Here is a 19,207-nt window from a genome sequence, read left to right as displayed (position 1 = left end):
TCCACAGCGATTATAGGCAGGAACATTAGGTAGAGACCTGTACAGGCGATAAGAACACACATGCACACCCTTCCATACAAGAAGGAAGAGGTTTTTAGTGTTTGTCTAGATCCTCAAATCAGATGCGTCCGGGTGGGATCCCTGTGGATACCTGTGGACATAAGAGAAATCACGTTATCAACGGTAAGTTCTTACCATAACGTTCATTTCTCTGGCTGGGTCCACAGGATTATCCACAGGATAACATTGGGATTCCCAAAGCCATTTTAGTGGTGGGGACGCTCCTGATTGCACAGGAGGACCTTTCGCCCGAAGTCTGCGTCATGAGAGGCAAAAGTATCCAAGGCATAATGTCTGATGAATGTGTTTCTGGAAGACCATGTGGCTGCCTTACATATCTGTTCTGCTGATGCACCCTGTTGTGCTGCCCAAGAAGGACCTACCTTACGTGTAGAGTGTGCAGAGACATTAGCCGGAATAGGGAGATCTGTATGAGAATAAGCTTCAGATATTACCATTCGGAGCCATCTCGCCAGCGTCTGTTTACTAGCAGGCCAACCTCTCCTATGGAATCCGTAGAGGATGAAGAGGGAATCTGTTTTCCTGATGGCACTAGTACGATCTATGTAGATTTTTAAAGACCGGACCACGTCCAGTGACGCTTCTCCCGCAGATAGTCCCGATACCTGAAAAGCTGGGACTACAATCTCTTCATTCAGGTGAAACTTTGACACCACCTTTGGAAGATCACTAGATCTCGTTCTGAGAACTGCTCTGTCTGGAAAAAAACTTAGGAAAGGAGACTTACATGATAATGCTCCTAAATCTGACACTCTTCTGGCTGACGCCATTGCCAGTAAAAAAAGAACTTTAACCGTTAACCACTTAAGATCTGCTCTCTCAAGTGGTTCAAACAAAGGACCCTGGAGAAATTTAAGAACTAAATTCAAATCCCAGGGAGCTGCAGGAGGAACAAATGGAGGTTGAATATGTACTACTCCTTGGAAAAAAGTACGTACATCCTGTAGGTCAGCAATCTTCTGCTGAAACCATACAGTCAACGCTGAGACTTGCACCCTCAAGGAAGCAACCTTCAACCCCTTATCCAATCCTGCGTGCAGAAAATCCAAAATTCTAGCTACTTTAAAGGCTCTTGGATTGTAATTTTTTCCAGAACACCAATGAATATAGGCTTGCCATATTCTATGATATACACGGGCCGAAGAAGGCTTTCTTGCTCTAAGCATGGTTTGGATTACTTGCTTTGAAAATCCTTTAGCCTCTAAGATAGAGGTTTCAACAGCCACGCCGTCAAAGACAGGCGATCCAGATGACTGTGACAACAAGGACCCTGCATTAACAGATCTGGATGTTGAGGGAGCAGTATCGGTGCTTCCACGGACATTCTCCACAGATCTGTGTACCAATGCCTTCTTGGCCAAGCTGGAGCTATTAGAATGATTGCTCCTTTTGCCTGTTTTATCTTTCTCACTACTCTGGGTAACAGAGATATTGGAGGGAACAGATATGCCAGCTGAAACCTCCATTCTACTGACAGTGCGTCTACCAGGACTGCTCCTGGGTCCCTTGTTCTTGATCCGTACCTCGGAACTTTGTTGTTTAGACGAGACGCCATAAGGTCTATCTCCGGTAGACCCCATCTGTTCACCAGTGTCTGAAACACTTCTGGGTGTAGTGCCCATTCGGTTTCCTGAATGGTGTGCCGACTGAGAAAATCCGCTTCCCAATTTAGTACACCCGGGACAAATACTGCTGACAATGCTGGGAGATGGAGTTCTGCCCACTTTAGAATGGGAGTTACTTCCTCCATCAGACTCTTGCTGTGAGTCCCTCCTTGATGATTTAGGTATGCTACTGCCGTCGCATTGTCTGAGCGGATCTGGACTGGTCTTCCTTGTAGATTGTCCTTTGCCTGAACTAGGGCCAAGTAAATGGCTCTTATTTCTAACAGATTTATCGGCAGGCGACTTTCCCTTGCGGTCCATTTTCCCTGGAACCATAGGCTTCCGAGTACCGCCCCCCAACCTTGCAGGCTGGCATCTGTCGTCAGGACTTGCCACTCTTTTATCCAAAAGGGTCTCCTCTTGTTTAAATGGTCTGTCTGTAGCCACCATGCTAGAGACCTTTTTACATTTACTGGAATCTTTATCATCTGCTTCTTTATTGTTTGATGATTTCCGTTCCATTTTGTCAAAATGAGATGCTGCAATGGTCTGGAGTGGAATTGCGCATATTCCACCATGTCGAACGTTGATACCATCAGACCCAACAGTCGCATTGCTGCATGGACTGACATTGTCTGGGCTTGCAACGCTTTCGGAGCCATGACCTGCACCTTGACTATTTTCTTCTCTGGTAAGAGAACTCTCTGTAGGTCTGAATCCAATATGGCTCCCAAATGAACCATCCGCTGTGATGGATTCAGGGACGACTTCTCCCAATTTATGAGCCACCCGTGTCTCTGTAAACAAACTATCGTCTGTTGGAGATGGCTCAACAGTAAATCTTGCGACTGTGCTAAGATTAATAGGTCGTTTAGGTATGGGAATATCCTTATCCCTTGTTTGCGCAGACAAGCTGCCATAACCACCATGATCTTGGTAAACACCCTGGGTGCTGTAGCTAGCCCGAAGGGCAGAGCTTGGAACTGGAAGTGTTCCTTGAGGATGGCAAACCTGAGGTAACACTGATGTGATAGTGCTATAGGCACATGTAGGTAAGCATCCCGCACATCCAGAGATACCATATAGTCTCGCGGTTCCATAGCCAACATTATGGAGCGTAACGTCTCCATGTGGAACTTCGGGATCCATATGTAATTGTTCAACATCTTCAGATTTAGAATTGGTCGATATGACCCATTTGGTTTCTGGATTAAAAACAGATTGGAGTAATACCCCTGTCCCTTTTGTGATGGAGGTACTGGGACAATCACACCTGACTGCAGTAATTTTTGGACTGCTTCTTGCAGGGCATTGGCCTTCGACTCTATACGAGACGGGCTGGTGCAAAAAAATCTGTTTACTAGCAGGCCAACCTCTCCTATGGAATCCGTAGAGGATGAAGAGGGAATCTGTTTTCCTGATGGCACTAGTACGATCTATGTAGATTTTTAAAGACCGGACCACGTCCAGTGACGCTTCTCCCGCAGATAGTCCCGATACCTGAAAAGCTGGGACTACAATCTCTTCATTCAGGTGAAACTTTGACACCACCTTTGGAAGATAACTAGATCTCGTTCTGAGAACTGCTCTGTCTGGAAAAAAACTTAGGAAAGGAGACTTACATGATAATGCTCCTAAATCTGACACTCTTCTGGCTGACGCCATTGCCAGTAAAAAAAGAACTTTAACCGTTAACCACTTAAGATCTGCTCTCTCAAGTGGTTCAAACAAAGGACCCTGGAGAAATTTAAGAACTAAATTCAAATCCCAGGGAGCTGCAGGAGGAACAAATGGAGGTTGAATATGTACTACTCCTTGGAAAAAAGTACGTACATCCTGTAGGTCAGCAATCTTCTGCTGAAACCATACAGTCAACGCTGAGACTTGCACCCTCAAGGAAGCAACCTTCAACCCCTTATCCAATCCTGCGTGCAGAAAATCCAAAATTCTAGCTACTTTAAAGGCTCTTGGATTGTAATTTTTTCCAGAACACCAATGAATATAGGCTTGCCATATTCTATGATATACACGGGCCGAAGAAGGCTTTCTTGCTCTAAGCATGGTTTGGATTACTTGCTTTGAAAATCCTTTAGCCTCTAAGATAGAGGTTTCAACAGCCACGCCGTCAAAGACAGGCGATCCAGATGACTGTGACAACAAGGACCCTGCATTAACAGATCTGGATGTTGAGGGAGCAGTATCGGTGCTTCCACGGACATTCTCCACAGATCTGTGTACCAATGCCTTCTTGGCCAAGCTGGAGCTATTAGAATGATTGCTCCTTTTGCCTGTTTTATCTTTCTCACTACTCTGGGTAACAGAGATATTGGAGGGAACAGATATGCCAGCTGAAACCTCCATTCTACTGACAGTGCGTCTACCAGGACTGCTCCTGGGTCCCTTGTTCTTGATCCGTACCTCGGAACTTTGTTGTTTAGACGAGACGCCATAAGGTCTATCTCCGGTAGACCCCATCTGTTCACCAGTGTCTGAAACACTTCTGGGTGTAGTGCCCATTCGGTTTCCTGAATGGTGTGCCGACTGAGAAAATCCGCTTCCCAATTTAGTACACCCGGGACAAATACTGCTGACAATGCTGGGAGATGGAGTTCTGCCCACTTTAGAATGGGAGTTACTTCCTCCATCAGACTCTTGCTGTGAGTCCCTCCTTGATGATTTAGGTATGCTACTGCCGTCGCATTGTCTGAGCGGATCTGGACTGGTCTTCCTTGTAGATTGTCCTTTGCCTGAACTAGGGCCAAGTAAATGGCTCTTATTTCTAACAGATTTATCGGCAGGCGACTTTCCCTTGCGGTCCATTTTCCCTGGAACCATAGGCTTCCGAGTACCGCCCCCCAACCTTGCAGGCTGGCATCTGTCGTCAGGACTTGCCACTCTTTTATCCAAAAGGGTCTCCTCTTGTTTAAATGGTCTGTCTGTAGCCACCATGCTAGAGACCTTTTTACATTTACTGGAATCTTTATCATCTGCTTCTTTATTGTTTGATGATTTCCGTTCCATTTTGTCAAAATGAGATGCTGCAATGGTCTGGAGTGGAATTGCGCATATTCCACCATGTCGAACGTTGATACCATCAGACCCAACAGTCGCATTGCTGCATGGACTGACATTGTCTGGGCTTGCAACGCTTTCGGAGCCATGACCTGCACCTTGACTATTTTCTTCTCTGGTAAGAGAACTCTCTGTAGGTCTGAATCCAATATGGCTCCCAAATGAACCATCCGCTGTGATGGATTCAGGGACGACTTCTCCCAATTTATGAGCCACCCGTGTCTCTGTAAACAAACTATCGTCTGTTGGAGATGGCTCAACAGTAAATCTTGCGACTGTGCTAAGATTAATAGGTCGTTTAGGTATGGGAATATCCTTATCCCTTGTTTGCGCAGACAAGCTGCCATAACCACCATGATCTTGGTAAACACCCTGGGTGCTGTAGCTAGCCCGAAGGGCAGAGCTTGGAACTGGAAGTGTTCCTTGAGGATGGCAAACCTGAGGTAACACTGATGTGATAGTGCTATAGGCACATGTAGGTAAGCATCCCGCACATCCAGAGATACCATATAGTCTCGCGGTTCCATAGCCAACATTATGGAGCGTAACGTCTCCATGTGGAACTTCGGGATCCATATGTAATTGTTCAACATCTTCAGATTTAGAATTGGTCGATATGACCCATTTGGTTTCTGGATTAAAAACAGATTGGAGTAATACCCCTGTCCCTTTTATGATGGAGGTACTGGGACAATCACACCTGACTGCAGTAATTTTTGGACTGCTTCTTGCAGGGCATTGGCCTTCGACTCTATACGAGACGGGCTGGTGCAAAAAAATCTTTGAGGAGGCTGCCTCCTGAATGGGAACCCATACCCCTGAGATACTACCTTCTGCACCCAGGCATCTGTTGTTGACTGTTGCCATGTGTGTGCAAATTGCAGGAGTCGGCCCCCAACCCTGGAATCCTCCAGGCGGAGGCCCGTCTCTTCAGGCTGAGGGCTTTTGTTCAGGTTTGGAAGCTGGCTTTTTGCTAGCCCACTGCTTCTTACCCCTGGATTTAAACTGGGGTTGTTTAGGCTCCTCTTTACCTTTCGCTTTGCTTTGCCAGCGAAATGAGCGAAATTTTAAACCCTTGGACTTAGGGTTGTAGGTAGCCGGAAATCTGACCTTCTTCGATTCAGCCTCTGACTCTAGGATATCCGATAAAGGTATTCCAAATAATATATTACCCATGAAAGGCAATGCTTCCAATTCCTTCTTGGACTCCGCATCTGCCTTCCAGGTCCGTAGCCAGACTGCTCTGCGAGCGACTACTGCCAGGGCTGAAGCTTTAGAAGCAACAGTGCCTACATCAATGGCTGCTTCTTCTAAATACTGGGCAGATTGTCTTAAACGGCAAAGACGATCCTCTTGCTCCCTAGTAGGAGAGGGGATGTCATTCTCTAGTTCCTCTATCCATTCGCCCATTGCCTTTGCTACCCAGGCCGAAGCCATAGCAGGTCTTACCACTGCACCCACAAGAGAAAAAATATTTTTCAATAGGCTCTCTACCCTCTTGTCTGTGACATCATTCAAAGAGGTAGATGACAGTGGCAAAGCAGATTTGTGCACGAGTCGCAGAACATGTGCATCTACTTTTGGAGGAACTTCTCTCTTCGAACAATCTCCAGCAGGAAATGGATAATAAGAATCCCATCTCCTAGGAATCTTATACTTTTTACCGGGCGCTGCCCAAGACTCATCCATCATTTCCGTCAACTCCTCTGACGCTGGAAATTCAGCTTTCACTGACTTTGTTCGTTTGAATACAGGTGCTTTTGCTTTTAACGCTGTCTTGGCTGGTTCTTCCAGAGAAAGCACAGCCTTTACTGCATTAATGAGTTCAGCTACATCATCTGAACTAAAGCTCTGCGACTGATCATCATACGGAGTTGAATCTATTGTTTCCGCATCATCATCCGATGTATCCTCTTGTGTAGTCTGCCATACAGACGTATCTGTCTTAGTCTTACCTACCCCTTGGTTGCTTGTAGAGGCTACTGGAACCAAACCATAGGAAGGGAGCTGCATATATGGGTTCATAGTGTAACCTACCCCTGAGGTGGTGCTACTGGAGCTAACCTGTCCGCTATTGAAGACAGAGTCTTTGCGAACATATTCCATGGTGGCTCTACTGGAGGTTGAACTAACTCCTGTTTTTTACTTCGCTGAAAAGCGAAACAGTTTGCACACAAACCCTCATAAGTGACCAATTGAATCATATCAATTACCCCTGACTTACAAGATAAGCATGTTAGGGCTGTAGGAGTGCTTGACAAATTCTACTCATCACTTTTGCCGCTCACAGACATTTTTTCTGATATTGACTACACAATTTTGTGACTGAACCACACCCTATAATCAGTATATAGAGGTGAAATCAATCTGACCACAGTGCACCTGATTTGAGGGTCAGAACAGGACTGACATTACACAGAAAAGTCAGCACACATACTAGCAGTCAGTCACATGTTAAAGCATTAGACATTGTCATATGAGAATACAACCTCCATAATAACTTATACATAAGTAGGAAATTTGTACTTCTGTTTAACTGGTTCTTTTTCAACATAACATGCAGAAAACACAGTAATATACAGGTCTCATATGCAATAGGTACTAAAAATTAACAGTGCACACTAAGAAGTAGAAGGAATTTTTAGTACTGTATACCCTGCCTCCAGGGAGCGGGATACAGGGAGACTCACCACACTTCCATATCCAAGCAAAGACGCTCGAAAGACGCTGAGTGGATTCAGACGCTACTGGTGTACACTGCCGCTCTTGGTAACTGATAACGGACACGGACGCTCACCAACGGACACGGACGCTGAGCGACTCCACGTGCATGCAGACACTAAAGGCCTGCGACTCGGTCTGGGCGGGTTTATATCCAGTATACACAACCGCAGCGTCTAAGCTGCGACCGAGTACCCTCGTGGTAGCGTCTGAGCCGGAAGTGAGGTCATTCAGTTCATGAAACGAGAGACCCGCGGGAACTGGCCATGAACTCGGAGGAGGGACGGCCAGGAGAGCGTCTGAAACCCCCTGTTGACTTAAACTCCCAGGATTGCGGCCTCACCTAGTCCTGGTGCCTATGATCCCCGGAGCGTAGCGCTGTCACACTCGAGATGTTCGGCGCATCAACACGCTGTTTGTAGTCTCCACCAAATCAGCGTAGCTGTGTCCTGACCCCTCTAGTAAGAGGAAGTCCATATACTCACTGTCTCCCCATGCTCCGGCCACAGCCTGGTAACGTCTGCTGGACCTGCTAGAACATCCGACACAGACGCCCGTCGAGACAGCACTGTACCGCGAAGGTAAGCGTTGTTGCGACCCGGTGGGGAGTTGTTGGAGCGACTCTTTCTAATACACGTTTAAGACGCTGTTAAGAGAAGTCGCTCAAACAAAAACAGTAAGTCTATAAAAATAAAATAATGAAAACTTGAGGCTGCTTTCACAGCAGCCCTGTGACCATGCGGCTTCCTGCCGCACCAAGCAAAAAACTGATCTGACTGAGTCAGTGGGCGGGACTATATAGTGGAGGCCCCAATGCATCCTGGGAGGCCAGAAAGCTCGTGACCGTGTTGGTGCCATTTTCGCTGTCGCTCGACAATATCCCAATGTTATCCTGTGGATAATCCTGTGGACCCAGCCAGAGAAATATTTTTCTTTGTCTTTCTGTCTTATCCGTCTCTCTTATATTTTATTAGCAGGAAATTCACTGATGAAGGAAACCAAGTACTCGGCAAAAGCTTAAACTTTTCAAAAGTAAAAGAAGAAGACTATAACAGAAAATTTTACTGTAATATCTATTCAGAAATAGGCCAAAAGGCATTTGTTATGTTGAAACACCCAGGTATGTATTGAAACCATTTACTAATTATATTATTGATTGACACATTATGGAAAACTGACTAGGCTGCTGAACATTTGTGAACATTTCTGAGCATATATGTGCAGAAATATACAGTATACTGTAAACTTTAGTAAATTTTGGGACCTTCAAAGCAGCAAAAAATTTTCAGTACCCTTCCCCAGATTTATGCCTCGAGACAGTCCTGCCTCGGAAGTCAACAGACAATTCCTTTGACTTCATGCTTGGTTTATGCTCAGACCAGGGCCGGTGCAAGGTCTCTGTGCACCCTAGGCAAATCTCCAGCCTAGCGCCCCCTAACCTGCAAACCCCCCCCCCCCCCACCTTTCGGCGGGGAGATGCAGGTGGCCACTAGGTAGACTAGGGTATATTGCATTATTATACATATACAGAAAGAAGAAACAACACTCATGGACTTTTAAAGTGAAAAAGTATATTTTCGGGACTTTGTTCACAATATACAGTACTTTTACCTTCAAATCCTTGAGTGATGACCGTTCTTTCTGCCTATGTATACATGCTAGCTGGCATGTTGGCAATTGTATAGGACTGTGAGGCCAATTTACATTTTTTTTAATCTATCTATCTATCTATCTATCTATCTATCTATCTATCTATCTATCTATCTATCTATCTATCCTGTATACACTGCCTCTGTATATGGGGTCTGGTGGGATATTTAATTGTATGTGTACAGTATATATACATACAGTATTATATACATATATTTGTATGGTCCTTATTGTGTTCCATCCCCCCATCTGTAGGTTAATTACTGACCCCCCCTCCTCCATGTACTGTATTGTACCCCAGTGCCTGTGTTTTCTCTATTATGCTGTTTACAAGTGCAAACCACCCACCAGGCTGTAAGATCTGTACTGTCTGTGGTCCTGTAGAAATCCCCATAGGTTACTTACCTAATAGTTGTTTCCTTGTTTTCCCTCATAATTGGTATGGCTCCTCTTACAGGCGGCAGCAGCATTACAGCGACGCTGCAGGTGCAGACATGTAGTCAGGTGCTGCTTGCTGCTGAAAAGTTGGGATCAGGAATATGAGGAGCGGCCGTGGGGGCGCCCCTTGTGGAGCCATAGTTACAACCGCCTCCTATGTGCCTTCATATGTCAGGATGTTACACTTGTTAGCCTGATAGCGACGGCTGCACCTGATTAGGCCCGAAGCAGCAGCCAGCGCAGTGTAAGGAGGAGGCCGCACACAGAGTCATCCTTCAGTTTTTTGCTAGATGAATTTAGTGGCGCCCTCCAGGAGCCGGTGCCCCTAGGCAGCTGCCTAATGGTAGAGCCGGCCCTGGCTCAGACATGCACTGTCTAGTATGGGACCTTATATAGACAGGTGTGTGCCTTTCCAAATCATGTCCATTCAACTGAATTTACCACAGGTGGACTCTTATTAAGCTGTAGGAACATCTCAAGAACGATCAGTGAAAACAGGATGCACCTGAGCTCGATTTTGAGCTCCATGGCAAAGTCTGTGCTCACCCAGGTTTTGCTCCCCCACTTCGGCAGGCAAGATGTTCTTACATCTTGCAGATGTCTCTTCCTGCTTCATCTCAGTAATGAGGTGTGCTGCTATAATACATTTACCCATATATAATTGTTTTATATATATATATATATATATATATATATATATATATATGCGAAGGATGATACAGCGCCACTTGTGGATTAAGATCTCAGTGATGAAAGTCGTATGCTAAAAAATTAATTAAAAACACAACCACCTTGTTAAAGGTGTCTGCCACCCCTTAAGGTTGCAACACTAGTACAATGCTGCCTAAAAGATATATAGTAGGGGGATAAGGGTACCGGCGACTATTGTTGTGTGAGTATGCAAAAGGTTACTGTTAAAAAGTATGATTCATGAGCCAAAAAATATAAAATTTGAACAGTTTTAATAGCACATATAGATAAGATGTTTAAAAAGGTCATAAAACATCCAAAGACAAGTAAAAAAGGTAAAAAGATAAAAAGGTAAGGACTTAGCTTTTAAAATAGGCAAGGGGGTCACTGCAGGGAACCCAACGCGTTTCGTCACATCAGACTTCTATATGTTTGTGGGAAGTTACAAGTTAAAAGCACAGCACCTGTGTTTTACTGTTCAAAACGATATTTTGCAGCCAGTTCTAAATGTGCCATGAGGTCACATATTCTGCTGTCTGAAGTCATGAGAAAAGAATATTTGTTTGGTTGTCTAAAGGCAATGTTTGTAAGGTCACTACTGTATTTCTGTTTTCCAGTGTCTAATTGTGTCTTTACATTTTGTATTTGCAGAGCCTAATTTCCAGGGATTATTGATTGCTTTATTTGTGGCAATTGTGTCTATTATTGTTATAGCTGTAATTACCATCCGGGTTTTTAAAGTTGAAATTGTTCTTTGGTACCGGAGTTCCTATTTTGCCCGTACAGATTATAAAGGTATGTTTCATGCATCAATGACAGAGGGGATTGGGATCCAGAATTTGTTTTAATGTTATTGGAAATTAAGTTAAGATGTTGAAATATTTTACCAGGGAACAAACCTCTCATTTCAAGATGTAGTTTATGGAGCAGCCACTCAAACTCAATTAGCTAGCTTCATACACTTTACAGCTGTATCTGTCATTCAAGTCTATTGCTGCGTAATACACAGATCAGATCGTCAGAGCTTGGCTAGCTGACCTTTGATTTTATGTGTTTGTCCTTAATATACGTTCTGGACAAGTCACCCAGTTATCCGAACAGAGTTTTTACCCCAACAGCCAGCAGCCATTAGCACATTGACAAGATAGTGGTACAGCAGGGAATCTGGTGCTTTGATATATCTCCATATTTGGAATAAGACCCTTAAATCTATCATCTGTCTGAGATCATTCAGTACTTCTGTCAAGCATAATGTTGCCGGCATTTGGCTCTTCACATGTTCACTGTCAGGCATTTGTTCCAAACAACATAGTTACATGTAGCACATTTTATACATATAGGGCCTTATTCAAAGTCAGAGTCAATTGCAAATTAATTTCCATTTTTGTCACCTGCTGTCATGTATAGGCAAATCATGAGCCGTTACTGACTCTCTCCATCTCGTGCCTAGATGAGATGTACTGCACGGCACCTGGAGGCGTGGTTTCAGCGAGTACTTGCAATTTATAAACATTTGCAGTGCTCAAAGAAAACACAATATAGACAAAGCAGATAATATGTAACCAGACGGGTGCATCTGCAATGCTTAGCGAAGCAGACGCAAATATATTTTATTTTTTAATGAGACTTTAGAATGGATGTGCCATCTTCCGCATCCCTAATTGAGTATGAAGGATTCTTTAATTGTTTAAAACTAGTGTGTAATATACAGTAGCATAAAATCACTTTTAGCTCTTGCATTATTCTTAGTTGTTTTGCATAAATGGGTGATTTTCAGCATTTGTGACCAATCACATTATCAATGTGTGATTTTGACTACATACAATTTTGACTATACTATGTACTAGATTGTGCACAATATAGTCAAAATTGCCTTGCCTGCACAGTCTATTTTTTCTTGTGATACCAACCCCATGGGAGCACTCATCGCTATCGGAAGCTGTGTACACACAGTGTGATATGTGATAACTTTTCTTATGATTTTGACTATTTAGTCAAAATTGTAAGAAAACATTGCATTGTGTGTATACATCTTAATACTCTTCTTGGGGTAATCGTTCCGTGACAGACGTATAAAAAAAGTCTATATTTTATTTTATGAAAACACATTTTTATTATTTCTAATGTTACATTTGCAGATGGAAAGATTTATGATGCCTACATCATGTATCCAAAAAACGTTATTGGAACCAGCTGTCATAATATGGACATATTTGTAGTTAAAGTGTTGCCTGAAGTGCTTGAGAAACAGTGTGATTATCGATTGTTTATAATTGGACGGGATGATCTGCCAGGCCAAGGCAAGTATCATACATCAAGTATCATATCATATAATACATCCCCGTATTCAGTACATTGCTAGAAATACTGGTTGTCAGAAACATAGTTTTTCATTTATAATGTATGGAGGGGCCAAAATGAATAGCAGTGATGGACTAACAATGACTGGATGTGGTATGTGTTGGTTTGTGGAACATTCTGGTTTATGGACTTACAACTTTAGAGGAAGCCAAAGAGTGTAAGGTTAAGCAAAAGAGCGTTTTACTAGATCTGGTGTCAGCAGTGACGGGGTTAGAGTAGGTCAGGTAATTGGAGGATCAGCTCCTTGTACTGATACTACACATAGTTATAGTTATTTTCCATGCTCTGAGGATAATGTTTTGGCCAATTTCTCATTTGTACAGGTCAGAAAGCTGATCATTACACATTGTATTGGTCATGTCAGTGCTAGAGTATTATGGGGTAAATGTAATAGGGTTAGAGTTTTTAAAATGTGCCAGTTTAGCACTAAACTTTCACATTTCTACAACTCGGACAATGTAATAGGATGCGGGAACATGCAAATTTCTATGTTTCTTGTAATGCAGAAACTCGCACAGACCAAACTCGCATCCAGATGTTTTCCTATGGAAAACATACAACTCGGCCAATGTAATACGGTGCATGTACCAAAAACTCACCTATAAATAGATCAGTTTTTATAGGCGACTTTGACAGAAGCATACACAGATCAGTGAGATATGTACATGTTCTGTCTGTAAATGTTTGGAAATAGTTTAAAAAAAAATTCCCTCCCTGAAACATAACCAGCTATAGGCTATTTGAGCCGATCCTGGTTCAAACAACACAGAGGAAAATGTGTGAGGTCCCCTGTAATTTAAAAACCAACTCCAGGCTCTTGGACTTGGGGAAACATAGTTAGTGGGCCATGTATTTTTGAACCAGCACCGGGCTCAACTAGCAGGGAAGTAATACCACAGCTAGGGGACACACTTGACATGGTCTGTAGGCTGAAGCATCACCCCACCTAGCTAGTCAGCACAGGTCAGGTTTCCCTGGGGTAATGGGGACCCCCCAATAAAGCGTCCTTCCTCCAGGCACCCAAGGAGTCCTAGCACTCCTGGGCTGTGGGAGCCCTGCCTCATGATTGCATAATGCAGAAAATCACAGGTCTAATAACAGGTGCCAAAGTGATACAGTTCACAGCATATTGACCTCATCCCCTCCCTATGGACCCCTGATACTTGGTACTATTCTCCTCATTCTGCCCACTTCACTAGGAAGCATGGATGTTGAGACAGCTACGGGGCTGGGTACTAAAGAGGGTGTGGACAATTTCTGGGGGTGTGGCCATGCCTCCTGCAGGAAAAAACTATGAAAATAATATGCACAGCATTGGGTATTGACACCGCATGTTGCCAATGTGGACTTCTATCCATGTCAGCAGCTGACACAAGACCTTTTGTGTGTTTGCAGCCATTGCAGACCTTGTGGATGAGGCGATCTCCCAGAGCAGAAGGTTGATTATTGTCTTAGGAGAGATATCAAGTGAGAAAGGCCTTGGTGATGATTTTGAACAGAAAATAGCCATGTATGATGCTCTCATTCGGAACAAAATTAAAGTCATCTTGATTGAGCTGGAAAAGATAACGAATTACACCTACATGCCAGAGTCCATTCAGTACATCAAACAGAAGCAAGGTGTTGTGCGATGGAAAGGAGAGTTCACAGAAGAGAGTCTTCACCGTAACACAAAGTTCTGGAAAAATATCAGATACCGGATGCCTCAAGCCCAGCACCCGTCTGACAGAAAACTGGACTACATAGGTTCAGAGAACTGACATTGATGTTACCAACTCTTAAATGTTAAATGCACTAAGAAAAAGTCACACTGGGACCTTGGCTAGAGATGTTTGGAGGACAGCCATCTGCATCAGCACTCCATATGATCACTTGATTATTAACCATAACTATAACATGGCTACGTTGGTCATTGCACTGATACTTTTGATCACTATGTTGCAAATATCACCATTTCATTCTTCTTGTTTACAACCTCACTTATATAGTGTTACTTTTTTGCCTAGTTTTCCTAATACAAGTGAAAATATGTTACTCTAAATAGTAGTTAATTCTTGCTCTAGACTTTACTTCCAGATGCATTCTGGATTATTAGGGTTAGTTTGGACAACACATATTATCTGTAAGCTATAGGTAAATTGCATTTGGAGCACAAACATAAGTGACATCGATGATCCCAGAACACTTTAGATCATGTCAGTGCTGCTATTTTGTGTTCTAAATTAATGGAGTCAAACAGATTAGTGCACTGGTTTTTAACTCTAGTCCTGCAATTGTGCTGGAGAATAGTAAATCTGTGTGTTAACTGCTCACAGCAGCACTGAAAGTACCTCTTTCAATGATTGTAGACCAAGGGCTATATTCAATAAGAGTCGGAAACTGCAGTGTTGTCGGAAAGACAGCAGTTTCCGACTGGGATAGGTCGGAAGGGGTTCCGACCTATTCAATAGGGACACATTTTTTCCGACAAGTTGGGAAACCCGACTTGTCAGAAAGCAGGAGGATCGGCGGAATACCCGCCAATCCACTTGCTGCTGTCGGAAACAGGGCCAAATCCAACAGGGAATACCGCAGGGTTCAGTACTCGGACCATTGTTGTTTAACATATTCATTAATGACGTAGGAGAGGGACTGGAAAGCACAGTGTCAATTTTCGCAGATGATACTAAGCTATGTAGAGTAATTAATTCATACAAGGATGTTGAGTCTCTACAGAATGACTTATCTAGACTTGAGGTCTGGGCAGATAAATGGAGAATGAGTTTCAATACAGACAAATGTAAAGTTATGCACATTGAGACTAAGAACATTCAGGCAGCCTATAAACTAAATGGGGAAAATGTAGGGATAATGGTTGTTGAAAAGGATTTGGGAGTGCTCATCGACAATAAACTTAGTAGCAGTACACAATGTCAAAATGCAGCAACAAAAGCAAGTAAGGTGTTAGCATGCAGAAAACGGGGAATGGAGACAAGGGATGAGAGTGTAATCCTGCCACTGTATAAATCATTGGTGCAGCCACATCTGGAATATTGTGTATAGTTCTGGGTACCTCACTGTAAAAAAAAAAAGATATCTTGGAGCTCAAAAAGGTTCAGAGGCGAGCGACTAGACTGGTTAAGAGGTTAGAGGCACTGGATTATGAAGAAAGACTTAAAAGGTTAGATTTGTTTACACTGGAAAAGAGACGACTAAGATGGGACATTATTAATATTTATAAATACATTAAGGGACAATACAAGGATTTATCAAACGATTTGTTTATCAAAAAACACTACATAGGACACGAGGACATCCCCTGAGGTTAGAAGAAAAGAAATTCCATACACAACGGAGAAAAGGGTTCTTCACAGTACGAACAGTAAGGATTTGGAACTCTCTGCTACAGAAGGTAGTAATGGTGGACTCAATCAATAAGTTTAAAAATGGATTAGATAAATTCCTAGCGGAAAAAAATATCCAGGGATACAGCATTTAATTAATATAAAAAAAATGGAAAAAATTATAATACAGATTGAACTCGATGGACATTTGTCTTTTTTCAACCTCAACTATGTAACACTATGTATTACTATGGATCTCTATATCCACCACTACATTTCAGATACCTTTATACCTGGCACTACTGACCCCTCCATACCTTACACTACATTATGGACCCCTCTATATCCTACAGTACAGACCCCTCTATACCCACCATTACATTATGGACCACTCTATATCCACCACTACATTTCACACACCTTTAAACGATGCTCTATTGACCCCTTTTATACTGTACACTACATTACTGATCCCTCCATGCACTCCACTACATCACTGTACAATCTATACACTAAATTACTGTCACTACATTATCAACCCCTCTATACCCTACACTACATTACAGACCCCTCTATTCCCTACACTACTTACCCCTCCATACCCTACCCTACATACTGACCCCTCTATACCCTACACCAGGGCTGGCCAAACCGGTCCTCGAGATCTACCAACAGTTCATGTTTTCCAGGCCTCCTGGAGATCTGTAGAATTGTCAGGTAGGAATAAATGCAGCACATCTTAATTAGTAATGACTACACCTGAGCACCAGCTAGGTGGTCTGGAAAATGTGAACTGTTGGTAGATCTCGAGGACTGGTTTGGCCAGTTCTGCCCTACACTATATTATTGACCCCTCTATAAGCTTCACTACACTGTAAAACCTCACTATACTACTGTAACTGCATTGTCCTCAGCCACTTCTTTTCCCCCTCACATCTCGCGTCTCAAGTTACTCAAGGGTGCTGACACTGCTGGCTCCTTCCCATCTTGCATTACAGTCCCCTGGACTGTGGATCACAATTTCCTCCAGCTTCAGTTAGAATGGAGGGTCTTAGTATGTGCACATCCCGCCCACTGTACATGTACTGATGTCCCTGGTCCTAACACAGCTATGACTACATCTGATTTATAAAGATGCTGAAGGCCCCTCAGCTGTCTCCTTTCTAGTCTGCACATCCCTTCCTCCTCCCAGCTCTCACCTCCGTGGCCCGCTCCTGTTCCCAGATCTCCCAACTCTGAGTATGCCTGACCAAAGATTAGCACATGCTCCCACACTGCTTAAGAATGATGGAAGGGATCTGAAGAGATACCTCCACACTCTTCCCTATAGTTCTTTAATAATAAACAGCTACTAACACCATCTTCAGATGGTGTTGGCCATTGGGGACAAGCTCTGAAGAGTTTGATACTGTAACTATGCCCCTTGGTGCTTTATAGCAATGTAAACGTGTCTCTGTTTGATAACACATCCAAATGTCTGTAATAATATACACTGTTGTCGACACACAAAGTGTACACATACCTCATATAACAACAAACGTACATTTTTATGTAAATATTTTTCACATATTTAAAGCTCATGGATGTTAAGGTTTCAAAATTGTAAAGTTAAATATATTATTTGCCTTTTTTTCCCAGAAACAAAAAAACTCCTAACTAAACTGAAACAAAATAAAATAAAATTCAGAAACGACCTGTTCATCGTGTGTTTGACCAACTGCTCTGTAAAAGCAAAACGCATAATTGTAAAAGTTGCTAAAGGTTGAATTTAAATTGATGAAAATCGAGCAAAATCAATGTTGTACTTCCAGGGCAAAAACGCACATTTATTGATATTTAAAAATTAATAATCCCCTGTGTGTGTTTCAGCCCCTAATATCCAGTATCAATTGAGAGCAATTTTTATTGAGTTTCATCAATTTTAAATAAAGATGAGCAGGTTCTGGTTTTACTCGGTTTTACACGGATTAACTCGGTTCTCTAAGCGGCATCTTATTGGCTATTCAAAACACAAGACATCCGTGAGCCAATAAGATGCCGTTTTGAGAACCGAGTAAATCCAAGTAAAATCGAACCTGCTCATCTCTAATTTGAAATAGATTAAAATCGACCCATAAGTCTCTCTTAGAAACTGTTAGGAGATCTCTAGTGAGTCAGAATCACTGCTCTTGCCGCATCGTTTAGATGTTTATCTGTTGCAGTGGGGAGCTAGGTTTAGTTTAGTTTATTATCAAACCGTTTAGTTATTCTGTGACATAATTTTGCAATATAATATCAGATAATCCTCTTACTAAAAGGGGTTAATTATAGTGTAGTACCACTAAATTCGGAGTAGACTATCCAGGCCTCAGCCACATCTCCAGCAAAAGCCACAAACACCTTGATGAATCTTGTATCTCATTCTATATAATAACAGGCTAATGCTGCTGCTTACCTCTATGGCGGAATTCAAGTGTTTTGTGCACCAGCGTCCACTAGATGGTGTCTGACGGAGCAATTCAAGCATTGCTTCATTCAGGAGCACACAGCTGCCTACTCTGACATTACGGTTATGTTTTTCCATAATTTTGAAGGGATGGCAAGTAGTTTAGCATAATTTGGCAGAGAGGTATAAAGGTTTTTTTAAATATTTTATTGTCATAGATAATGTGACTAGGATCCTGTGGTTCCACAATGAATATCAATGGGAATGGCATCCTTTCCATCTTTTATGTTCCTCAGAAAAAATTTAAAAAAACACATCATGGTGTAGAATGTCTTTTTCTATTTATAAAACCACCGTAAGTGAAGGAAAACTTCACTAATTAGGGTGTGAGTGTAGAGAAAGTACCCAATTCACAGAATAATTGGAAAAAACACACCTTTTAAACCCCCTATGGTTTATGAGGTTACCTGATTTTAAACCTCAAATTCAATGAGGTCAAAACAGTATAATATTTTAAAGATAGTGTACACTCTACTTAATATCAAAAACTCCCCTTGTGGTAGTGTAATTACCTGTTAGCAAACTCCAAACAAATGAGGTCTATCAGCATAAGGTTACCCAATGGCAATTCAGGACAAGTAGATCTTTATTACACCAAGCACTTTATTATATTTCTACTTCACTCCATCAAAGGGTAGCATGTGAGAAAGATACTCAACATAGTGTAATACTGCATAAAAACATTTAATAAAGTATCCAATTAAAACAGACATTAAAAATAAAAAAGGATCCCAGTGAGGCATTGCGCCTAGCAGACGGTCACAGTATCTGGGCAAAATCAG

General features: G+C 42.6%; 1 protein-coding gene across 1 annotated transcript in view; it reads left to right on the top strand.

Annotated features, from left to right (window-relative positions):
• The window catches only part of LOC134992212 (interleukin-1 receptor type 1-like), a 68,009-nt gene extending 53,432 nt beyond the window's left edge, over positions 1–14,577 (top strand). Inside the window, exons 8-11 of the mRNA XM_063950768.1 lie at positions 8,456–8,598; positions 10,908–11,051; positions 12,395–12,556; positions 14,013–14,577. Coding sequence (XP_063806838.1) covers positions 8,456–8,598; positions 10,908–11,051; positions 12,395–12,556; positions 14,013–14,377 — 814 coding nt within the window. The 3' untranslated portion in view covers positions 14,378–14,577. The remainder of the gene's footprint in view (positions 1–8,455; positions 8,599–10,907; positions 11,052–12,394; positions 12,557–14,012) is intronic.
• The last annotated feature ends 4,630 nt before the right edge of the window (positions 14,578–19,207 follow it).

This window comes from Pseudophryne corroboree, chromosome 2 (genome assembly GCF_028390025.1).
Source record: "Pseudophryne corroboree isolate aPseCor3 chromosome 2, aPseCor3.hap2, whole genome shotgun sequence".
NCBI lineage: Eukaryota > Metazoa > Chordata > Amphibia > Anura > Myobatrachidae > Pseudophryne > Pseudophryne corroboree.
The sequence above is the reverse complement of the archived record's forward strand: the minus strand, read 5'-3'. Positions and strand labels throughout refer to the sequence as shown.